At 39.9% G+C, this 25,627-nt stretch overlaps 1 protein-coding gene and 1 long non-coding RNA gene across 9 annotated transcripts in view; both read right to left on the bottom strand.

Moving 5' to 3' along the window:
* Positions 1–16,873, bottom strand: part of LOC144643761 (uncharacterized) — a 55,609-nt gene extending 38,736 nt beyond the window's left edge. For 2 of the 8 annotated variants that reach the window (XR_013568967.1, XR_013568966.1), the window contains exons 1-4: positions 16,752–16,873; positions 15,437–15,484; positions 13,578–13,644; positions 1,913–2,009 (exon numbers count right to left, since the gene is read on the bottom strand). This is a non-coding gene — a long non-coding RNA (uncharacterized LOC144643761). Of the gene's footprint in view, positions 1–1,912; positions 2,010–3,929; positions 4,408–13,577; positions 13,645–15,385; positions 15,485–16,751 lie in introns of those variants that run through there. The other 6 variants (XR_013568969.1, XR_013568968.1, XR_013568971.1 and 3 more) reach the window with 6 other exon arrangements.
* Positions 16,874–19,063: 2,190 nt separating this feature from the next.
* LOC144643758 (putative protein 2) lies at positions 19,064–24,200 on the bottom strand. The gene is made up of 5 exons (XM_078503095.1): positions 24,071–24,200; positions 23,764–23,867; positions 21,092–21,179; positions 20,848–20,958; positions 19,064–20,089 (listed from the first exon to the last, which is right to left on the bottom strand). The coding sequence occupies exons 1-5, from the start codon at positions 24,161–24,163 to the stop codon at positions 19,955–19,957; spliced, it is 531 nt and encodes a 176-aa protein (XP_078359221.1). The 5' UTR covers positions 24,164–24,200; the 3' UTR covers positions 19,064–19,954.
* Positions 24,201–25,627: the final 1,427 nt, after the last annotated feature.

The following is a 25,627-nucleotide window of genomic DNA, read 5'->3' as shown; positions in this document are numbered from 1 at the left end:
GGAAGAAGGCAGAATTTCACGCCATTTATATACGAAAAAAGTCTATTAATTACCACTTGAAGAACTTTCCAATACCCATTAAATCTGTAGGTGGGTCATTCTAATAGTGTTTTGAGGAATAAACGATGGTCGTTAGTATAAAAACATCATTTTATGTCCTACAGTATGTGTATTTTAGTGTTTTAAGGAATGCTTTGCTCTTTGCGTTGTGAAATTCACGTTGAGTTCGTTTGTAACTAAACTGACGAAAACAAGGACGCAAGGACGCATGTGCCAAAGTAAAGTCCAGGCGTTGAAATGATACTTTATAAGTGTTAAAAACAAGCACACAAGTCTGTGAGAGCATTAAATGAGGAACATTAATTTTAGGAAAACTATCGGTCTTATTTTAGTAAAACAGTACTCATTCGACGCTGAAATGACGGGAAACCATTTACTGAGGAAGTGAGGATGACTGACAATGGCAACGGAAGGAAGGAAATGGATGGCAATTTGTATGTGCCCACTGAGGGTCACGTTACGTGTTTTTCTTGGAATAACTACTGTAAACTTTGACAAGAATCAGTTTTTTTGCAGCATGTAACTAGTTGAAAACGCTCTCTTTCAGTTTTTTCAGTTGCGGTTCATCAAGCTCTCATTAAAAAAAACAGTTTAGACATTTTTAAAAAGTTGGTTCAAGTGACGCGTGGGTTCGCACGTGCTGGAGCTCAACAGGAAGGAACAGAATTCGGCGTTGTTTTCGAAAAAGTGGCTGTCATTATAGCTATGAAAGACAAAGACCCTTACGTAACTTAAGCGATAGCTTCCTGTTTTAATATGGGTCAGTTCGTTAGGGACTCCTGGCTTGTTCATGTTCAAGCACTTAACTGGCTATGTCAATATAATAAACTAAAGCGACTTTCGAGTGTTTAAGACTTCCTCTCAGAGCAGAGCATAAGGACCAGCTGTTTTGTAGTTGCTACTGAGCTACGACAGTGGTGACATCATGCGCGACCAACACACCCAACAAATGACGTGAAAGCGCGCCCGTTCAATCAAAACGAAATCAAGCGTAACCCGTTGTTAACGTCAATACTGTCGCAAAACATTTGTCTATTTAGGCGTCTTTCGCTGTTTCTTCCGCTTCTTATCTGCAGGGAAAATCGCTTTTGCACGTTCCTAAGCGTGTTAGAGACTTTGTTTATAATGCTGCCTTGTGACATTTTCCGCTGACACGACGGACCCTTTTGCAACTCAAACAAACATCTAAACACTCCTCCTTCAGCGCCTCGCTTGTTGTTTAGTTTTGTGCATGCCCTTATTAGGCGCAGCTGAAGTTACAGGTATTGAAAAAAATATAATTAAAAATTTGTTAGGTGAAAACGACTCCGTCCTCCTTTAACAAAGTTAAAAAAAAAAACTTTCTTCGGACTTTTCTCAAAGCACCATCTCTTGTGTTTAGACGAGATGAAATTGAAACTTATTGCTTAGCTCCATGCATCAGAGCACTCTAACTTTACTGCGGAGTTTTGATATCTACAATGGCCATAGAAAGTTGTTTCTTTACCAGTACCACAAGAAAAGCGCGCGAAAAACGGATTTTTGGACGAATCGATTTTTGTAGCAAAAACAGCCGGACTAAAACGTACTCGGCTGGGTTCTACTGCATGGTGGAAGCGACATGCGTCAAACTATTGAATGCAAAGAAGAAACAGAACTACAGAACAAATTATCATCATTCTATGACGCCTTTAATGGCGTTAACATAAGTTCAAATAGCAGCACTAATTTCGTACGCACTGACATTTAATATGGTGTATTTATCTCGCAGCCAAACGACAGCGGTGACCAATAATTTTTCAGATTTATTTTAGTTCATTTGATTCCTTTATCGGAAAGTAACAACCTTGAATTACTCTTAGAGTGCACTAACCTTTGTCCATGTATTTGGACAGCATAACGGATGGCAGCATAATTCAATAAAGCGTGTAAAGGCAGTTAAAGCGGTGCATCCTTTGTCCCCTGGGTACCTAAAACCACGTAAAGTAGTTTATTGAATTGCTACTTTTCAAAGCTCCGCCAAAACAAGCCGTTAACTCAGAAAACCCAAACACAGATGCTGTGACAAGCCAGTGTTGAGTCTAGATTTATTAGAATACAGCTGGGTTGTATGAAAACAAAGACCGGCGCAAACAATGCCTCGACCGAAAACAACTCATCGGGGGTCCAATTTGTTCCATTTTTCTCTCTAAACTCCCACGACCCCGCTTAACCTCTATGAATATCTGGCAACCAGAAAAGCTAAACACCTATAAGAAATATTCCTAACGTATCTGTTTTAAATGACCTTGGCTGTAAGAAATAGAGCTACCTTGTGAATTCCAACGTTTCCCTCCTCCAAGCTTGTAAGTGTTAACCTAACATCCCTTCCTCTTTAATATTCCATTCATCCTTGCCTTAGAAAGCCAACGCTCCGTATTCCTTCAATTCTTTCTTTTCCCGCCTGACCGCCGCGTGTAGCTCGCGCTTCGCGCTCGCACGTGTTATCAAAACCCACAGACCACACGTCTTGTATATTACATGTATCTCTCAACAGAGGAGATTATTTCTAACATTTTCTACAGGGTTACGCGCCCATAATTGAAAGTCAGAGAGGATAAGAATGTAAGACATATGAATCGTTGGTCAATGATTCCACAGGTGAACTATAATGAAACCTTCTCTGGTTAAAATAATTAAAACTATGAACTTTCTAGAACCAGACTCAGTGTTGTTTTTTACGGTCGAAGACAACAGCAAGGTTGTCGAAAGCTCTTAGCTTTAAATATTTTACCCAGAAGAACGTTTTATTCTGATAACTTTCCTATGATGAATCCTGGCAACGGACCTAACTTTCCTAACGAAATCCAAAGGTGTTTCATGTTCAGTTTTAAACTTAAGCGAGCGAAATATTCTATTTCTCGACTTTGAACTGAACGTCACTGGGAAAATTGACTGCTTCTACAAAGGCTCTTTTCCCAATTTGACGTTTCCGTTGAGTTATGGTTAAACGAGTGGCTGTTTTGGGAAACAAGAAGAGTGTTTCCATGTCTCTGAAGAAACCTGAAAGGAAAGAATGGCTTTAATTTCTTTTATGAAGCACTCAAATATACGTTTTACGTCTCCAGAACTAATGGCCTGACTAAATGAGGAAACACTGCTGAGGAAAACTTTAATACTGCAACAGACTGTTTCCGAAGTAAATCTTGTTCCTCAGAAACAAGAAAAAAGCTACTGAAGTGTTACAAGCTTTGCCTCTGAAATGTGTTTTCTGCGCAGCAGTCTAAAAGGAGAAACATTATTTGCAGAGATGAGATTACCGGCGAAACAACGATTCTCCGTTTAGCCAGGAATAAAATGAAACAAAACGTATCTTGCAACTTGAGTTATCACCAAATATATTTCTCAGTTTTAACTTGAAAGATTGACTGTGTATTAATTTCCCATACTGCCTGTCAGCTGAAAAGATTCTGATATTGCGAGGTAAAATTCGTGTGCACTTTACTAGACAGTCAAAAAAGGATAGTAAGCATCTCAGTAATTTATCCTCAAATATCAATAAGACAAATTAAAATGCGGTATACCGGTCAGTAGAATAAGATAACTTACTGAGGAGAAATTTTTTCTTTATAATAATGACTGATATTGAGTGTAATTCTCTGGGGATCAGGAACTGGGTGCTGGGTAAGCACTCGCCTCCCAGCAATGGATAAGTTTGTTGGCGGCTCTCTCGCCCTGTTTCTAGCAACATTTTCAAATTCCAATTTGGTTTGGGTAGAGGACCTGCATGAAAACCAATTACAGCTGATGAAGGTTTCCTCTTTAAACTAAGCACAATATGAAATGTGTTGAGTGTGCCGAGATCAATAGTACTCGCTTCGAGCTCGGCCCGGTCAATGTGATGTGTAGTTGGACAAGGCTCTTTACTCTCACAGCGTCTCCAGGAGTATAAGGGGTAACCGTCTAACTTAGTGTTAGGGTAGCAAATGGTAGTGGTAACCCGCAATGGACTAGCATGCCATTCAAGGGAAGAAGCAATACTCCTAGTTGCTTAATACAACGGAAACCGGGATAAGTTCTGTCAGTTTGGGAGAGTTCGCCCAATATTGCCACTTTACCTCACCTTACCTAAGGACGATATGAAAATGTACCTAGGCCTGTAGAGAGTTCGAATTAATATGCTAAAACCTGAACTCTAATGGTAAGCATATCATTCATTGGCTTCATAAGTAATGTAATTTAAGGGTTAAAGGCTGTTCCAAGCCTAGGAGGCCAGATGGCTCACTACTTCCGGCACTTAACGTTTCTGTAGCCTGAAAACTAAACAGGTAGGCTTGTCCATCGAAGGTTTCCCTCCAGCCATTTGTTAGGTTGTCATCATTGGTACCCCTGGGTGGAAAACGCTTTGTTAGAGTAAAAGGCGTAAAGTAACTTGCCAAAGAAAACAACACATAGAACCGAGACCTCTCCGTCCAAACTCAAACTGATCAGGCCACCACGCCCCCAATAATGCAACATATATAATAGTGTAACAGGTATACAATGTTAGATATACATTCTTAACTTCAGTTATTTGCCTTTATATGGGTGACAGGGCGGCCTAATGGTTGGAACGTTGGACTTCGGATTGAGCCGTCCGGGTTCGAGCCTTGGCTGGGATCATTGCATTTTGTTCTTGGGCAAGACACTTCATTCTCACAGTGCCTCTCTGCACCTGGGAGTACAAATGGATACCGCCAAATTGGTAGGGACATGCACGTATAACAAAATGATGGGAAGGAGAATGGGGGAGACCTGCTATAGACTGGCATAAGGCCTGTTCAGTGGGAGAAGTAATACTTATAGTCACTTCAACCTACGGAAACCCGGATAAGCTCCAGTAGTTGTGGGCCTGCAGTTTTAACCCCTGTGACTCTATCGCGAAAAAAGTAGCCAAGGAATAAGCAGTTTTGAGTTTGAAAATTTAAATATCTAAAAAAAATCGAAGCAATAATCATAGAAAATGTATTAAATGCTCTGCGGATCTCTACTAAGAGGAATACTTATAGATCTGCTTAGCTTACAGCTTTATTTTTGGAGACGAAACAAAAATGTAAAACACAAAATTGGAGTGAAACTGAGATGGGTGAACGTGCCTTTTTAAAGAAGACGGGAGGGGAGACAGTTCTCTAATTAGCAGTTCTTAAAATGGCTAGTAACTGAGTTATTTTAAAGCCACCACAACACTTGAGCGTGGGTGTTGAAAACCTAGATTGGGCTATAGTCACACTGGGGAAGGAACGACCAGGTCTAAAAGCCATACGTCTGCACAATTACAAATACGGCACGTATTAAAGTTGCAAATTGTTATGTAAGACAGTCAAGTGCGTTTGCCGCACTGCAGTAAGTGAGAACCTAAGATTGGTTTGAAGACGAAAACGAACATAGATGTCCACTGCTGTACAAAGGTCACCTTCCGTGAAACGCGCCAGTGGCGCAAAGCGTGGGCTTTATGAATGGGCGGCTTAAATCGCGTGCTGAAAGCAAAGCACGAAGAAAGCACGGCATGCGAGGGAGTTGAGGTCGACCTCCAATTGAGCATGTCTTGCGCCTTGCGTTTGCCGTGCACGCCCTGACGCAAGCCACGCCACCGTTCGCACGGGCGTCTACTAGAAAACCTGGGCTAGGTTGGATTTGGGGGGTAATCAAAAACTTAATACTGAAAGACTATAGAGAAAAGCTGGTAAAGATTTCCTTCGAAGATACGTTAACTGAAAAAAACCGTCCTTTACACACTTTCAAATCAGTGTACGCCCTTTTAAACGGTGGCTTCTAACTGAAAGGACATAACTCCTTACGCATGCCGGCCGCACGCAGCGCACGAAAGAAGCAAGACACCTCAAACCGCGCGTGACGTGCGCTTCTCGCTCGCCATGCGAGCCCTGAAGTATAAACCACGCCACGCGTGTTTTGTAGCTAGCCAAGAAGCAGCAAAAAAAGCGCGCGCTAAACTCAAATACGACATTGAAAGTTTGGTGCTCCATGCTGGAAAAACTGATCAATCAAACAGTCGGTGATAAATTGCTGTGGTTAGCAAAACGCTGGTTTGCGGTTGGTGGCCTCGACGCCCAAAAGAGCTCTTTCAAAACAAAACACTAATAGAACAAAAGCCTTGCGTTCGTTGGCTTCGTGAACGGTTATTAAATTTTATTAAATCTTAAACAATGCCTTTCTCTTTATGAAACTTCACCAGACGGGAACCAATTTATAGTAACTTTAATTCCCGCTGATGTGAACCGCTCGCGGCGTTTTTTTTTTCTGCTGGCCGATCAATGTCCTCATCAGCTGACAAGATGAGACGAGGACGTCTCTTCATTACTGTTTCATTTGGATCATCGTAAACTTACAATCTCCGTAACACCTTAAACTGCAAAAAGCAAACTGCAAACCTAAGCTATCGAAAAAGCTGAGGTAGCATGTTGTTCATTTGCCCTAAAATGTGCTTCTACAACGGACATAAGCTTGGCGTCTACCACGCTATATCAAACCGCAAATAATTCTGTTTTCTTTATGAAACTTCATCAGACAGAACCAAAATTACAGTAACTTTAATTCCCGCTGATGTGAACTGCCAAAGGCGTTTTTCTCTCGCTTAGCCGAAAAAACGTGATCAACAGACAAATCTCTACATCTGTATTTATCTCCAAACTCTGTAGCACCATAAAATGAAGAAAAATAACCTAGGAATGGTTCAACCGAAGGACTGATCACTAAGGTTACTTCCAATTGTGTTGTTTTCCAACACAAAATGTGCTTCAATAACGGGACATAGAGTTTGGCGTCTAGCATCGCTATATAAAACCCCAAATAAATATTTCCTATTTACGAAGCTTCATCAGACAGAACCAAAATTACAGTAACTTTAATTCCTGCTGATGTGAACCGCTAAAGGCGTTTTTCTCTGCTAGCCGAGATCAGCTGAAAAATCTCTACATCTGTATGTATTTACAAGCTCTCCACCACCATGAATTGACAATAAACCCTCTAGGAATACAGTAGTTCAATCCAAGCTATCAGCGCCAATCACTAAGGTTACTTCCAGTTGTGGTGCTTTCCGATACAAAATGTGCTTCAGATAACGGGCAATAAGTTTGGCGTCCACTAGCGCTGCTATATCAAACCCCAAATAAATCTATTTTCTATTTACAAATCTCATCAGACAGAACCAAAATTACAGTAACTTTAATTCCCGCTGATGAGAACCGCTAAAGGCGTTTTTCTCTGCTAGCCGGCGATAAATTAAATGTGGTCAGCTGATAAATCTCTCCATCTGTATGTGTTTACAAGCTCTGTACCACCATGAATTGAAAATAAAACCCCAAGGAATGGTTCGAACCAAAAATCACTAAGATTACTTTCAATTCTGGTGTTTTCCGATACAAAATGTCGTTCATACTTCCAATTGTGCTGTTATCCGATACAAAATGTGCTTCAATAACGGACATAAGTTTGGTGTCCAGCATCCGCTATATTCAAACCCGACAATAAATATTTTCTATTTACGAACATCATCAGACAGAACCAAAATTACAGTAACTTTAATTCCCGCTGATGTGAACTGCTAAAGGCGTTTTTCTCTGCTAGCCCATTAATGAGATCAACTGACAAGCCTTTGCATCTGCACGTATTTACAAGCCTAGCACCATGAAATGGTAAAAAGAAAAAGAACTGTTCAACCATAGCTATCGCTTAGCTCACTTGTGGTGTTATTCGTCCTAAACTGTGCTGCAGTAACGGACAGCGTCGAGCATGTTATATCAAACCACAGCGATTCGTTTCTATTTATGAAATCTCATCAGACAGAACCAAAATTATAGTAACTTTAATACCCGCTGATGTGAACCGCTAGAGGCTATTTTCTTTCGCTATCACTTAGGTCAGTTGTGGTTTAATGTGCCACCAAATGTGCTTCAATAACGGGCATTCGTTTGACGTAAAGAATGCTCTCTCCCTTATAAAACTTCATCTGACAGTAACTTTAATTCCCGCTGATGTGAACCGCCATGGCCAGAGGATTATTTTCTTTTCCTATCATTTAGGTTAGTTGTGGTTTTATATGCCACAAAATGCGCTTCAATAACGTGCATTCGTTTGACGTAAAGAATGCTCTACCTTTTATAAAACTTCATCGGACAGGAACAAATTAAAATAACTTAAATTGCCGCTGATGTGAACCGCTAGAGGCATTTTTCCCAGCTATCAAGTAGACAAATACAAGGTCTCTTCATCGACATATGTCTACAAGCTCTGTAACATCTTGAAACAAAAAGAAAAAAAGAGTTCAACCCACACTATCATTGAGGTCACTTGTGGTTTATTGGACACAAAATGTGCTTCAATTAACAGACGTTAGTTTGGCGTTGAGCACGCTATAGCCGCGGTCAACACACGGACTCTGTATATCAACTTCAGTTGGTGGACTTGAAAATCAATCTACTCTCAAACAGTCGGGGTATCGCAAACTACATATAGCTAGAGCAGTCAGACCATCCATAACAGAAACTTGTTGAAGGGTTATTTTTATAATATAAAGAACACGCTTTAAACTTTTCAACTCTTCAGAAGAAAAGTTAGCATGGGATTTTTTGCCCACGCGAAGAATTCATAAACACCCTGTATCTTCGAACTTTGATTGACTTTGATTTTGAGCAGATCGAAGTTAAAAAATTCATCATGATCAGTCATATCCTTGATTATGTAAAACCGGGTGTAACAGCACTGTTCATTATAATTGAAACATATTCTGGTCAAAGTTCATATAATTATAATACAGTATGTGATAATGCGGCTGTATAAATTAGCTACATTCACTTTTGTCAAGAGACTCGCCTGTCAATCATGCCATAAGTTGATTGATGACTTCCTAAACGCGCTGTTTATGTGCACTAAAGTATCGTTAATAGCCCTTCTCATAAAAATCAGGTGATACGATCTTGAGAAAGATCACTCTACCAAATCAAACTTGTTTTGAAAAGCACAAAATCTATTGTTAGACATTTGGCAAGCAAAGAGTGAACCATCAATGGAAAGCTTCTCGACTCGCATTCGACACTTTCTTTCCTAGGGCTGTGTAAGGTTTCCTTGGTTACATCTATGGTTAATTGCACAATATTTAGATGGCCCTGAACCCCATGATGTACAGATTTTTTAAAAAATTTGCCAAAAATTGTACCTTAACATGATGATCCTTATTCCATCATAAAAATGAGATTCACTGAGATTTTTTTAGTATAAGCACTTAAAGCGAAAAGAAAATTAAGGGCGTTTTTAACAGGTTAGGCCGTTTCTATGGTAACTTGTGAGGTCAAGAAAATATATACTCGTTCACCAGTGATTGGGCAACTGTTTTTATACCATACTGTTGCGTCACTGAATCGAAGTATTGATTCGTCATTGAGTGCTGAAAAAATGCAGGAAACTGTTTTGAGCAACCTTAAGTCTACGAAAAAGACAGAATCGACCTTTCAATGTTTCTAAGACTGATACGCAAACTCGTGGTGAACCAAAAAATACCTTACACACAACAAATACTTTATCAACTCAATCCACGATAAAACATAAGATATATTTTCAGCCAATCAACAAGCGACGAGTTTTTGAATTGTCCAATCACATTATCGCAACTCATTGCTTCCCGCCTCACAATGGCGGGAACATTCCTACTGCATGCCGCCATATCTATATCTCGGACAGTACAGGCCTTTTTTTGACGTTTTTGATAAGCTGACGAAATTTAAACTTTCAAACACTCTTTTTCTTTGGCCACCTTAGCTTAACAAGAAATAACACGCAATTTGCAGTGATTCAACATTACGGACAAACGCATTGTTGGAAAAAATTATTAAAGAGTAAGTAAAGTAAAGTAAAAAGGTATAATTTTTTCCCTTTGTGTGTGTGTGTCACCGCAGTTTGCGTGTTATATCTAGTTAAACCTTTCAAACAATTATAAGTGTGGTTCAATAAAAAGCCGGATTTAGTAAGGTACAATAATAAGATTCAATTTTGACGTGTATCAGTTCTTCTAGATCTTGACTACATATAAAGATACCTTCGATAACACAGGCTCTTCTGTGTATGGTATTTGACGCCATTTATGATTACCCCCTTTTGTGGGTGGGGAGGGGAGAGGGGGACAAAGATACTGAAAATTACAGACGATCTTTGACGTTCTGGAACTCTGATTTTCAGTGTTGAAAACGTAAAATCCCCGGTAAACTACTGACGCAACAGAATCTTAGAGCACTATGGAGTGACGGGACGAGTGTAAACTCGTAACATTTCTTGTTTTTATTCTTCTTGCATATTTTCATCATAATGGAGTTTGATTGCGGCCGTCAAAATCGTGGTTTAGCAATCGCAACTCTGTGTCTTTTGCATTTTACTCTGTATCTTTAATCACATAACAGATGCAGAACCACACACTTGTTGTCAAAAGTGGAATAATTTTGGAGAGGTTGCAGAAGACCATTTGAAGTACCCGATAATTTTTTCTATTATTTTCACGAATTTAGATGGCGTCAAAATACCTGGAAAGTTAACTGCCGCAATCATAACAAACTCTGTTGTTGAAGTTTTTTAATCGATAAGCTTGAGATTCAAAGTACTTTTGCATTGATAAGTAACTTACTGAAACTTGTAAACAATCCTCAAAGGTGTTTTAAAAGCACCTCAAGACCCCTTAGATCCCATACAGTGCGTTTCAAGAGGGATGTTTAGAAAGGCTTGCCGACACTTTTTGTTTAAGAGGTGATTAGCTAGGGTGCATTTAAGATCAAAAGACAAAATTACAGAAAAACAAGCGAAGTTCTTAGCTTAACGTAAGAAGAATAGAGGTTGGTTAAATCCGAGATAAGCCCAGAGCCTTTACTCCGCTAAATACATAAAGATCTAAGAAAAAGAAAAAAACAAGAGAAAAACAGTTTTATTTTAAGGTTCACAGACTCGGGACCTTGACTTTTAATTCTTGACTCCAGGCAATGTTGATAAGACTCTTCGTACTCCTAATGTGCCACACTTGTAACACTATAATAAATGGCCTGCACTTATTAAACTTGCGGTTTTACCTTTTAGGTTTCTATTGTCTAAATTTGTTGTTTACAACACGCTCGCACGCGTGCCACGTGCCTTTAAGTCATGAAACATCACGCATGGAAACATATGCGATCAAACGAAGACCACAAAAAAAAAAACAAATCTTTAATTTGTCAGCTCGCAGTTCATATCAATATTCAAAATACAGTAATAGAACTGTGTGCGATTAAATCAGGGCACAGGGACCGTTCAAACAAGATGACGATTTAATCGAACATTAAAATGCGTTAAGTCGTTTATAAACCATGTCGTTTTTAAGTGTTCCGGTACGGTAGAAATCTACATTATGAGTGCTTCTTCCTGTTTTTATCATGGTGGATAATTCACTACTGAAAGTGCAGCATCATAACACTCGAATGTTCAGAACTTGAGGGAACAATGACTGCATTTACTCGATTATATATTATAAATGGCGTAGAAATCTGCATTATGAGTGGTTCTTCCTGTTTTGATGGATAATTTACTACTGAAAGTGCATCATCAACACTCGAATGTTTATAACTTGAGGGAACATTGCCTGCGTTTTGTCGACAAGCCCAGAACCTTTACTCTGCTTAATGCATGCGGATCTAAGAAAAAAAATATTTTATTTTAAGCTTTACAGATTCTGGAGCCTTGACTTTTAATTTTTGACCCCAGGTAATTTTGATAAGACTCTTCGTACTCCTTATGTACGCACACTTGTAACACCATAATAAATTGCCCGCTCTTAACTTGCGGTTTTACCTTTTAGGTTTCTATTGTATTTGTTGTTTACCACAACTTCGCGCGTGCCACGTGCCGTAAAGTCATGAAACAACACGCAACGAAACATAATTAAATGGCGTAGAAATCTGCATTATGAGTGGCTCTTCCTGTTTTTATCATGGTGGATAATTTACTACTAAAAGTGCAGCATCATAACACTTGAATGTTCATCGGTGTATTTAAATTATTCCACATAGTACTGCTATAAGTTAACTTTTCAAAATACTTGTTTCGCAAACAGAAATCTGACAATTTCCTGACGTGAGCTAGGCAATGAGCGGCATACAAAACTGATAACCCTTCTTTCCCCACCCCTGAAAGGACAGTAAACCAGCTTGAGTCTTGTACGCGTTTGACGCCCGTCTAGGGTAGAGAAAGAAGTACTTTACGTACATCCATCTCGTCACAACAGGCTCGGCGTTCCACTTGATCAGCGGTAGTAGGTTGTTCTAAAAACTATGCGCGACCTTGGAGTCTGGGATCAACGCTGGGTACCAGTTTACGTAGACGTGAACGCGCGGTGGTTTTGTTATTGGACGTGTTTTAATATGAGCCAAAAAAACTATACAGTACCTTTCTCTTTCGGCAAATAGTTAAATTAGGATAACTTAAAAACATGCCAGAGGGTTACGCTCCATACCAGTGATGAGCTAGCAGTTCGGCTCCCCCGATATCTTGCAGTGGAATCCTGGAGCGGAACAAACTCTACCTTTACCTTTCTAAAGATACGGACGCATTTTCGTTTGAAACCACGTCACGTTCGGTACAATAACCCTTCTTGAACCGCTTTAGGTGTACAAATATATTAATCATGTAATAGTATTTAATGGCACAGATGAACATTAACAGACCACTGCTAAAACGCCCCGTATACGGTTGACAATGCAAAGCAAATGCGCTATTTGGTGGCAAACCTAACGTCTTTGCAAAAGAAAAAAACGCCTGATCGCAGATTATGGCAAACCATGACCTTTAAGCCCTGGCCAAACGGTAACGCAAGTAATTGCAAGTTGAACTTGCGTGCAGACTTGCGTTGGTTGGCCAAACGGACTCACAACTTTAATTTAATAATATTGACTTGAGTTTGGTGGCCAAACGGTGAAAAACTTGCGTTGACTTGCGTACAAATTCGATCTTGACCAAAGTGAACGCAAGTGTACGCAAGTCAACGCAAGTGCACGTTAGTCCTGCCAAACGGAGACGCAAAGTTGAAACTTGCGTCTGTTTGCGTCTTCGTTTGGTCAGGCCTTTAAAGAGAACGTATCAATATTGTTAAGCTTTCTTCGGAATGTTGCCTTTGGGCCAGCGCCACCAGTGTCTTTACCGGTTGCCTTCCGATAAGGAAAACACGAATATATCTTTCTCGTTTTTAGAAAGGTTTTTTTGTTGTCGCTTTATGAGGCCCTTGAAGTAAACAAGGCTTTTTTCTTGTATTTGAACAAGGCTTTCTGGTAATATATATTTTTTTTTTTCCAGGGCCTTTTAATGTCACACAAAAACAAATCGTCTTCATATAGCTAAACAGCGTTCAGATGAGAGAGCGCAAATCATGAAGTTTCAAAACATCTAAACCGTCTTCTAGCTTCATACCACTACAAAGCATATGACCATGACATTCTTCTAAGTGAGTAATTATCATAGAATACGTAACTAGGCGAGAATTGCCCTTTGAAAATACTTACGTTACTGTGATGGCTTCTTCCGTTCGCAGCGTCAACAGAAAGGCTCCCGGCCGGCACTAGAATTTGCCTATGTCAAAAACAGAAAGGAATATAGATGGATTTTAATCAACCTTTTTCCCTCACAGATACCACTTGTTGTATGTCAACCATTTAAACAATATATCAAAAGCTGGGCCGTACGCAGAATATCTTTCGTTTATTTGATATTGCGACCCACCTCGGTTCAAAGAACCTATAAAGCAACAACTGTCAACAAAAATGAACAAGATTTTGTTTTGCATTTGACGGAAGTGATTTTTCTAAAATTAATGAACAAGTGGCGCTTATGGCTGCATCTTGCTTGCTTGATAACGTGGCCGTCTCTTTTTAAAATTCAACATCAAGAGTTCCAGAAAAAAAATGCAAGTCAGAATACCATCTGAACGTTGAACTTTAGAAAACAAAGTGAATAAATGATCCCCTTACAACTGAATCACGGGTATCATTTATTTCACTTTACATTCGCAGCTCACGTCTAACTTTCTTCATGTGTACGCTACTAAACTAAAGAAAATATTTCCGACATTCTAAACATATCCGGTGAACTCGTTAAGCTGCGCTGTTCAAATATCTCAGTCCCTTTTCGGACACACGTACGACTATTTTTGAGACACCCCTCGATTTGCACGCAAAACCCAGTTCAAAAATGCGTGTTTACCATTGCGAGTTAAACCCACGCCCTGAAACAATATGGAGTTAGAACACAAGCATTAGCAACGTAAGTAAGGAAAGATTCTCTTTTTTTATCGTTTCAACCTTTCAAAACAAAGATGAAAATATCAACTCTCCATTCTGATTTAAATTAATTAATTTCTTTTAACATTTCTTCTGAGAATTTCGTATCCCTTAGTTGATAATTCTTTTATTAATGTGAAATTCGATATCATCCAGACAAGCTTGGATTATTTTTGAGAACAGATATGAAAACACGTCGCAATTGACTGAAGAACTGTGCAAAAAGATTTCAATATATGAGATAAACAGGAACGCATTCAGGGCTGTCTAAGAGTAGATCTTGAGCGTTCCGGCTTGCGAGCCTTAGAAAGAGGGGAGGAAGAGTCCCGTGTCACTGTAACATGCTCGCGGGGATTTTCTCGGGCATTTAAACTAATGTCTGAACACCATCGATCCACATTTGCTTTTCTACAAACGTTCTCCAATCTGCCGATGAAGTTAAGTAAGAATTATCGTTTTGCATGAACTAAATCTCGCGCTGGTCCAAGACTAAGAAAATCTCGGGCTCTCAGAAAATATATCAGTCTCACCGTCTCGCGCAGTCTTGAATTTACCATTCAACCCCCTTAGATGAATATATAAAACGGCGTTTAAGTTCAACAAAAATACGAAAAAAAACGCCGTCTTTGCTCAAGTCCCCAAAAATACGCAGAATTCGGTCATTTTGCAGAAGGAAGGTCATTCATTCATTCGGTCATTTTGAAGAAGAAATTTACCAAGATGCAGAGCCATTGTAGATTGTATTGCTCATTTAACCCTTCGTTTGGCGACGTGCTCGTTGTCGCTGCTGTCGTGGTTTGTTTAAGCTCCCTATTAATCCTTGCTGTGCCGATACGCAATATATCAGGCAAGAACGTGTAGGTCAGTCGGAAAATATGTCGATATGCGCTATTGCACCTTGCCCCTCGTGAGCAGATTGACTTGGGCACCCCTTCTAACATTATTTGGTGGGGTGTAAGCAAGTGGTATGCCAAATTCCATGCTTTAATCACTATTGTCACTTGACTTTAACGAGTACCCGTTGCGTGACAAACCTGCTGCTCACGACACAGACATCGTCACCTGAGTCACACTGTTTCACTTACATGGGTTGGTTTCTTCCAACGTCAATCGACTGCTGTTAACTTCTTGCGCTATGAGAAAATATATTTAGACATGAAGGGAAATAATTTAGCTAATTCCTATTCAGTAATTTGACCCTGATTAGATCGGCTAGCTTAGTAAATTCAGGTGTCCAGTATTACACAGCGTAACGCTGTTCCTCGTTAGCTTCAGGGTCCTTCAGCCGAGGATACCTAAACTTCGAGCCAGGATCCGAGCCAGGATTCGAGCCAGGATTCGAGCTAGGATCCGAGCTGGTTAGCCTAAATAGCGTTCGGTTAGCCTAACTAGCACTCTGGTTAGCCTAAATAGCGTTCGGTTAGCCTAACTAGCACTCTGGTTAGCCTAAATAGCACTACGGTTAGCCTACTTTAGCTTGGGTTGCTTGTGGTTAGCTTTTATAATAGGGTTAGGATTTCTATCTGAAAAAATGGTGGATCCTAGCTCTGATTCTAGCTCAGATCCTGGCTCGAATCCTGGCTTTATCATAAGTTTATCTCCCTTCAGCCCGATGTGACCGTAAAGTTCCTCTTCCTCCACCCCAGAAGTAACGACCCCCTCTCCCCACTCCCGAAAGTAACGACCCCCCTCCCCACTCCCGAAAGTAACGACCCCCTCTCCCCACTCCCAAAAGTGACGACCCCCCCTCCCCACTCTCGTGAAGTAACTACCCCCTCTTCCTCGTCTCTCTCGAAAGGCGTGACGTCTCTTTTCTTTGACACCCCTTTCGCCGAAAGTGACGAGAAAGAAAATAACGAGAGTTGTTATTTCGGAACTTGATAGCAAACAAGAATAAAGCTGTCTTTGATGCCCGTCATCACATCTACACTTGAGTGCCTTATTACCTATCCTTCTTTATAAATTCTAAGTATACCATAATAATTGTATGTGGGGAAAGGAAAACCAACTCCATGCTTCAGGTGGCTCAAACTGTCCTCGATATTTTTTATTATAACTTTAATAAAAATGCAATTTCGGAAATTCTCATTCATAAAACTTTCTCATTTATGGGCTCTGGTGTACGGGTCAACATGGGTCCAACATCGGGTAACCATTCTGACATGCATGACCATTATACATTAATGCATTATACATTGCGTTTCATTGTTTTGGAGTTATTGTTTAGCTGTAGTTGTGGTTGTGCGCGCCGCGCTCTATAGAACAGTCAACAGACGACATAACACTTGTAAACATGCGAAATGCACGCGCCGATGTGTTTGGAATTTGAGGTGCAAACAATCTGAATGGCGAGTCCCCGCTTACCGTAGCAAAATACAAACGCTTTGACCTAAATCTCACCTTTGCTTACACTCCATAATTTCGGATTAAAAGCTGGTCGTTCCTCCACACTGACATTGAAATGTTGTGATTTCCAAAAACATAATTTTAAAATGGCCGCTCAAGTGCAGTGCGACCGCAGTGCATGCCGAATGAACAACCGCATTTTCTACAACGTGGGCTCACACTCGCAAATCTCCTCGTCCCATGTCTGTCCTAGGCCTTTCTCGATTATGCTGGTAAAACTGGCATTTAATGCTACTAGAAATTCTCGCATAAAGCCAAAAAATGCTAAAATAATGCCTGATTTCTTTAAAAAATGCCACTTGAATTCCAAAGAATGCTTTGTTTTATTTCAAACAGAACGTACGAACTCTTACATTATATGCTCATATCAACAACAGGTGATACTGCTGAAAAAATTAAAAAAACACACACGAGTACACACGTAACACAACGCACAAACAGTCGAAACAGACAGAAACAATCAAATTAAGTAATCAAAACTGTGAAACTTTAGGATTATTTAGTTCTGAGTGCTGAAATCTGGATCACAGTCATGAAAAATGACAGAAAATGCTAGCAATTCTTTTTCAAGAAAAAACGAAAAAAATACTCGTTTTCCCAAAAAATGCCGAAAAAATGCTAGCATAATCGAGAAAGGCCTAGTCTGCCCCCTGCACCCCTCCGCACCGGATATGAGAGAATTCTCTTCTTCTAAAGCCACAGTGTTGTTTTATTCTTGAAGATTGTTGTAAAGAACGGTTTCGGCGGAATAAATATTGATCTCGCCGCGCGTATATATTATGCTTTTGGTACAAGCAACTTTTCAGAGAAAAAAGGGGTAGTTTTACGAAGTTTTATCCAGTTCAAACTTTCACACGACTTCTTCTGAGGGCTACAAAATTCCCGGTAAAATTTTAAATCGAGGCAAAATCAAAACTCGATTCTCATTTACGCAGATAATTGAAAATGGTAAATCATGGCTCTCTTTACATACTGCTACCTCCTGCTGCTATTTAGCAAATGACGTTATTCGAGAAAGTTTCAAGCGCAAAAATAAGTTTTACGCCCAACCGTGTAGTGGGGTGCTCCCATTACATGGTCTCTATAGGTATAGTCAACTCTCGTTATAGCGAACACTCTAGGGCTTCGTTTAATGTCCGTAATGGCGGTAGTCATTTGCACTCAAACCTTTCAAGTCAATAGCTTTCACCGGGGATCCGGATTTTGTCCGTAATAGCGGGGTGTCCGCAAGGCGAGAGTTGGCTGTATTTGCCGCAGGATAGGGTATGGTTTTTAGGTTTTCAGTGGGTTATCCTTTCTGCCCCTTATGATATTATGATCCTGGTGTGATCCTTAGATATGGTTCCGTGAAATTACGTTAGCTAAAATTACAGTGCGTAAACGTCCAGCTAAACGAAAAATATATGGTCTATTAAACTTTCTATGCTACAGAAAATAAATAAAACAACCCATTCGCACAATGCTTAGTCATCGTTTTAACCTTAAATAGGAAGTCATTTTTGGGGAGCCTTTGCAGCACACACCTATTACGGGAGTGCGCCCCCCCCCCCCCCCCCCCCCCCCTTTGCAGGCCCGAAATATGTCAAATATCCTGTGCTATGCTGGTAAAATAGAAGCCCGCACTTAGCAGAAGCTATTTTCTCTTCGTGTTCTGACTAATTAATTTTCAAGTTGGTTGCTTTTGTTGTGATTGGCCAAAGTGACTTTGGTTTTGTTTTCCGACAGGCAATAAAACAACCTTTCACGCTACCTTATTATAGGAAATTAACGCGTCATGAAATTAACGCGAATTTCAAATTTTCGCGTTAATTTAAGTCGCGTTAATTTTTGTTAACGTTAATTTCCGCGCCGTTAATAAAGTGGAGCGTTAATTTCCATGACGTTAATTTCCATTATTTTGGCCCCAATTTTTCGTTACAGTCCAGATGTTCTGGAAAAAGCATAATTTTATCTGCCACTATCATTGATACTGCGAAGAACGCTCAAAGTGGGAAAAGTACCACGAACATTGTTTTCGTTTAAGATTATACGCCTACAAGTGTTGAAACAAACTTGTTCCTGTTGTGTACGTCGCGTTAATTTCCTTCATTTTGAAATGTTACCCCCTCTTTCGCGTTAATTTCCTTTATTGAGAAGTAATTTTTCCTTCAGTTCGCGTTAATTTAAGTCGCGTTAATTTCAAACACCTTAATTAACACAAGCGTTAATTTCCTATAATAAGGTAGTCTTAACCACAAAGGGTGTCATGTTGTTATTGGGATCTCTCCAGTCGTCATTCCTGCCGGGGACTAAGCAAAACATTAAAATTTTATTTCAAATTTGACAATCTTTATTCCAAGTATCAAAATTACCTTATTTTACAGTTTTTTACAAGCATAATATTGAACCTAGAAAATGAATGAGTGTACATGTACAACCAAAAATATTCTAATCACTTAACATTAGCCTTACACACCACCATTATCCCCAATGCCATCGCTATCGTCATAATTTAGAGCAGTTTTCAATTGAGTGTCGTAAAACCAAAACCAAAGTAATTACTCTGCTCAATCACAAAGGACACAGACAATCCAGTGAACCAATCAAAACTCGAAGCAAATACATGTAGTTGGCACGAAGCGCGGGAAAACGTGCGCGAGCGAGTCACAATTGGTTTTGGTTTTACTCCTGATTGGCTGAGAAAGTGGCGCGAAATTCTTAAACCAATCACTAAGCGTAGTGAACGCAAAACCAAAGCAAACGCAAATTACTTTCGACACTCAAGTGAAAACCGCTCTATTTGCAACATAGATGTTCCACAGACCAAAATGAAAATAACATCAACAAAATAATTAGTGACCTGGGCTGGGTTGTTTTAAGCACGATCAAGTTAATCCAGGATTAGCATTAATTTTGATTTCAGTTTTTTTAACTTTTCAGTGAGGTTTCCTGTTTATATTTTCTGTCTTCCAGGTTTGACATAAAGAAACATTTCAGCAACAAAAAAAACATTTTTTATATAAGAGAAATTGAACCCTCGATCTTGAAACTTTTAATTTTGGGTGAGTGATGATTGGCTAATTAACAACCCAATCTTTACACCATACCACTGCAAATGTGAGCATTTTAAATCATAAATATTGTAATCATCACCATTATATTAGTAGCCTACTGTTGGTGTATAAGCATTTTTTTAAAAAGTGTTTGAAGCATTACATCTAACTCAACATGGTTCTTGTATCATAAATGTTTTTCCTCTGCTCAGCTACTGTTCTTTTCCATTTGGCCAACTTCTCATCAAAGTTTCTAATACTTCTTCCCCTTGGTCTACTTCCACGCAGTCTTTCTTGTATCTAAAAGTTTATAATCAGAAAATCCTTATTACTTGTAAATTTTTATGTCCCTTAATTTTCTCAATTTATTCAGTTTTACTTACTTGGCAATTGACCAATTATTGGTAAAATATTGCATAAAAACATTTAAACCATTGACAGGTATTTTTTTCAAAGAAATAACTAAAATAATTTAATTATGTCGCTGCAAAAAGAGTAAACCCTCTCTTTAATAAGCCCCCTCCCTGACAAACTCTTCTTCCTCCGACAATGACAATGACCATGACGATGTGATGCCTCCGATTTCCTCCTCCTTCTCCTACAACCTCCTCCTCCTCCTTCAACCCCCAACCTCCTTCAACAACCACCACCTTCTCCTCTTTTCTTCTTCTCCTCCTCCTCCCCTTCCCCCCCCCCCCCCCCCCCCCCCCCCCCCCCCTCCCCCTCCCCCCCCCCCCCCCCCCCCCCCCCCCCCCTCCCCCCCCCCCCCCCCCCCCCCCCCCCCCCCCCCCCCCTCCTCCTCCTCCTCTTCCTCCTCCTCCTCCAACCACCACCCCCCTGACCTCCTCCTCCCTTCCTCCTCCTCTTCCTCCTCCTCCTCCTCCAACCACCACCTCCCCTGACCTCCTCCTCCTCCTCCTCCCTCTTCCATATCCTCTTCCTCCTCCCTCTCAAATGGTCTTGAACAGTAAGCCCCTACCTTGCCAGGATGGCTTAATGGAACTTTTCCAGTAAATAAAAGGTGATAAAAAATGATAAACAAAACCAATAACAATTACCTCATCTGCTGCGACACTTAATTCAACTGGTTTTCGCTTGGAATCGATAAACAGATATACAAGGTAGAGAAGCAGACATCCAAGAACAACAAGAATGAAGATAATCACTACCTGCAGGTAAATAAATGAAAGAAAAAATAAACAATGAGATCCAAGGGTGTATCCAATCTAATAGATTTGGATTCCATTTCCATTGTAATTTTGAATTGCAAAATAAATGTACCGTTATTTAATGGGAGTATACCTTGATAAGGGTTGTGTTCCTGGCTTCATACATGCACTGACATCTTAAACAGAACTGCTCTTCTCTTTGTACAATATGTTCACAGTTGCTGTAAAACAAATGTTATGTGTAAACATATTTGTACTATTCTTGACTGGAAAATGAATTTTGCAAGCAGGTACATGTATTCAAACGTAGAATTCAACAGAACTCTCAATGACAGTAATAATAATTTTAACCAAGGTGACAGGCTTCTGTTTTACTTATTAAAATAAGTCATAAGAAGGAGAAAAAGAGTGTACAAAATGAAAAATGAATGTAGAGCACAAATATGAGGGTACTGGGAAGGAGAGTAATAAAACCCCACTAACATGCCACTGTTATTTTTCATGTTTTACATCTGCAGGTCAAAAAAATCTTATTGGCTATTAGGAAAAGATATGTCTATCAGGCTACATGAATAGTTATTGACATAAACTATTTACTTTTGCATCTACCAATACTGTTTTAAATGTTAAGTGGCAGTTTCTCTCGTCCCGCCGGTCGGTCCCTCTGTCCGGCTCTGGTGCCCTGTGCGTCCCCCGGGGCCCCCCTCTCTCCGTCGTCGCGGGCGGGGCGGCTCCTCTTGTGGTCAGTGTGGGTCGTCTCTCGGGCCGGCCTCTTCGTGCGACTCGGTGCTGCCCCGTCCCCCACTGGAGTGTGCGTCTGGCGCCGCCTCTCTGGCCACCCCCCTTCACTGTGGCTCTTTTTCGATTCCAAACTGTCTTGCATTCTCCTGATGTTCACTGGCAAGGGCTTTCGCCGTGGACGCGAGGACCCTAGAGAAACTGCCACTTAATTGCTGTTATCTACATGTAGCAAAAATAATATTAAAATAACTTTCTATGAACCCTTTCTAGTATTTTTTTTTAAATTGATTTTCAACTATACATGACTCGGCCACAATGAGGTCGGTGTGTGACAAATGCACACTAAAGACCTGTAGACTTTGCTAGGCCTGCACCCCAGTTAGCCTGAATAGTAATCCGGTTAAAACTGGATTGGGGGGGGGGGGGGGAATCCCATTTCCCAGCCCAAATTTTGTCCAAATCTTATTTTCCAGCCTATTGTCCAGCCTCTACTAAATACCTAAGGTATGTTCTTGAGAAAGTCAAACCAGATAACAAATATTGCCAACATGAAAATTTCATAATTATGTAACTGTTACTGAACATGACTTCCTCAAAGTGGATTGGTGAAGCCTTAATCCATCAACTGGCCTTAATTAGATGTGTAACTCAGAGCAAAAAGAAATTAAGCCGCGATTTGGGAAATCTATAGTGGCCGAGATGCAGGATCTGCTAAATCTGTGTGCAGTGTTTTTTGATTTCGACTGATACATTTTTGGGAAAATCAAATCAGTGTATGTTTGTTTTTTAAACCCCTAATTCCTACACTGAGTTTGATGTAGCATCTCTTCATCATTATTGATTGAGATAACCTTTGCTGGGCAGGTCAGACCAGATTACCATTCTTCATTTCAAAATTGAAATACAAAACCAAGTCATTATGAAATTTAATTCCTCCACTAAAATAGTTATTTATTAACAGGAAAATTAAAAATTGGTTAGTACAGGAAAAAATACGGAACTGGGAAATCATACGAAAAAGTTATGTGATGCATGAAATTAGTAGCAAAAAAAAACAGCCCGTGATTTAGGATCCATATCCCCGCTTCTAGACCCTGTGCATAAATTTATGCCAAAGACTTTCAGCATGGCTTTCTGAAGCATTCAGCATACTGGTATTTAACAATTACACTATGAGTCCTCATTTTCTATGAGCGAACAGTCAATGAGGTGCAGCTGGCTCATAGAAAATAAGGACAAGTAGACTACTTGTTTTAGTAGAAACTCTACACGATTGCAGTCTAAAACCTACAATTTTATGTACTTTTAAGCCAAAAATAAAAAAAAAAACTTTAAAGAGCAGCGCGTGTGTGATCGTGTTCTATAAAACACTCGAAAAGCTTGTAAATCCCTCACCTCCGGCCGTGTCGCTTTTCTCATGTTCTTCCAACATCCCGCATGGTTTTATTACGCCAGTGCCCTAGAAAGTGTGGTTTATTGCTTTTTGAAATACTTGCATTCTCAAGATGGAATCTGTTTTTTTCGTGATCACCGATCGCTTCTACGACAAATTTCGAAATCAATACTTCTTCGCCATCTTTTCTTTGTTTTGTTCCCGATGCCTCACGAGCCTCGCTTTCAGTCCCAACTCCCCGCCATTATGAATAAGGTGTATAACAGAGAATAAAACCCAATGGGAGAACCAATCAGTTCTCCCATTGGTTCTCCCATTTGTTCTCCCATTGGGAGAACCAATCAGTTTTGGGGATTTCCAAAAGAACACGGCTGAGTTTCTACTAAACAATGATGGTCTTTGACACATATTTGGGAAAATATGAAAGCTGGCTTGCAGATGACCAGACTTTATGCGTGATTTGTATGGCCTTGGCATATGTTTGTTGCAGGATGTACATGGAATTCGATCCCTCACCCAACCTTCAGTTTCTGTACCTGTCATATTGATGTTGGCCACTGACATTTTAATATTTCCATCAAATCTAAAGGGTACATCACATGAGCTGCGTTGAAGCTTTGATCGAGGGTAAAATTTTATGGCAGCACCGTATTTTCTCAAATAAAACTTACCAATCCTTTGGCTCAACAGTCTGGACAAATACATTCGGGATCTTGGTTGTTTTGTTACCTTCCTTGGGGCAGACACATTTACACCTTACATCATCATACTGGGCCTGCAATGAAACGTTGACAATACTGTCAATGACTTACACAGCGTACTGAGTAGTTCTTAAGTTTAACTTGTTCTTGCTTCCAGTAAGTATTTCACTTATAAGGATCTTGACTGATCTTTCCATTTGGCAGTTTCGTGTAGACAGTATGCACCATCCATTTAAACAAAGAAGCTCATAAAACTGTACAAAAACAATTATCTTACCTCAGAGATTGCTATTAAACAGGCTAATGAGGTAAAAACCGCGATATAACAAACGTTCGAAGAGATCATGATGTTGTTTCCTTCTTCAATCATCCGCCATCTTGAGATCTACTCGCGCAATGAACGTTGGGTAATATGCTTGATAGGCCCGCAGTCGCATGCAAAACCTTGGGACAGTTGCGGGCAATTTCTTATTTTAGAGAAAACTGAGAAGCATTTTTAATAAAAAGCAGCCGAATAAAGCAAAACGAGGGAAAAAACGTATTTGAAAAGTTCTTCCTAATGATAGGAGTTGGGTAAAGGAATTAGCATTCGTTAATTTAGATTACCCATCCTATTCTTGGTTTTCATGTTACGTCATAAAATTCTGAAATCAAAATTCACTAGGCCTGCTAAATTTTCCTTGTCATTAGGCGAAAGATAAACTTAAAATATATATTTTTGCAAATTTCCAGATCGATAGTGTCATTCGTTTTTAAAACAGAGCATTTTGAATATTTGAGTTCTCCGTCGAATGTGACATCAAGCTGAGGCCGCGACAAAACTTTTTGTTTGAAAAAAAAAACCTTTCCTTTCCATTTTGTGCAGATTGAACATTTCAGATATAATAAGTGGTGTTTATGTGAAAGTTTACTAACTCTTAAGCCAAGGATGGCCGCTTTTGTAAACAGAATTGAGTTCCAGATGGTTTCTCTGACATCACGGCGGCCATTACTGTGTCCCTCGGCAGGACACAGTTATGGCGGCTCCATACTCAGCTTTATCAAGATTTGCGTGGAAAGGTTCGAAAAATAACTCGCGAACGGTACACTGCACAGACCCGAAACTTGGAGAAATTGTTTAATCTATTTATCATCTATAATATTTTAAATTCACAGCTTCTGTAGTTGAATGGTTTCGAATTTATTTTTTGATTGCGTGACATTGAAAACCAGCAATAGCCTGTTAAGTTCCTGGGAAGCGGCAGTTTATTAACAAACCTAATTGGAAGTGTTTTCCTAACTCAGCAAAGTGAAAAACTAATGAATAAACAGCTCAAGAATTATCAGAAAATTGAGTTGTCGTTTGCTTGAATGGAAATTGGAAGAAATTCACCTTACTTTATTGCATTCCAAAGTGACATTTCCTAAAGTTTTTGTATATTATTCACACTTCCCTCAATTGTCAAATGTTTTAGCGTCAGTCAATACCATGTTCACTGGACTGAATGTCACTCTACCTTGTAAGCAAAATCATGCAAGGAAAATAATCGACATGTACTTGCAGTCTTCCGACTTACTTGGCAAGGCATGTCCCTTTAAACTTGCACAAGAAAAATAGAAGAAAAAATCGCACACAAGAAAAACCATTCAAGCAATCCCCACTAGGGTAAACATGGATGGTGCAAACCAAAAAAGAACTTGCAGAGGGTCATGTTGGTAAAAAAATTCTCGAAAATACCAATGCTGAAAAAAATCTCGTTTAGCCATAGCCCACCCCTATCGCCACACCTCAAAAATGTAATGGTCTGTCTCCCTCCTCATGCCACGCGTGCGCGTGTAGCTGGCGAGTTTTGGC

The sequence above is a fragment of the Oculina patagonica genome, chromosome 2 (genome assembly GCF_052425735.1).
Source record: "Oculina patagonica isolate OP01 chromosome 2, crgOcupat, whole genome shotgun sequence".
In the NCBI taxonomy this organism is placed as follows: domain Eukaryota; kingdom Metazoa; phylum Cnidaria; class Anthozoa; order Scleractinia; family Oculinidae; genus Oculina; species Oculina patagonica.
Note: the sequence above shows the minus strand (reverse complement) of the source record. Positions and strands in the feature narration are given on the sequence as shown.

Excerpts from the sequence above, each read along its gene's own strand:
- LOC144643758 (XM_078503095.1), bottom strand. The coding sequence starts at position 24,163 with ATGATTGAAGAAGGAAACAACATCATGATCTCTTCGAACGTTTGTTAT. Across the intron at positions 23,868-24,070 it reads GTTTAATAGCAATCTCTGAG|GCCCAGTATGATGATGTAAG; the intron begins GTAAGATAATTG and ends GTTTCATTGCAG. Across the intron at positions 20,090-20,847 it reads TAAGTGTCGCAGCAGATGAG|ATACAAGAAAGACTGCGTGG; the intron begins GTAATTGTTATT and ends ATAAACTTTTAG.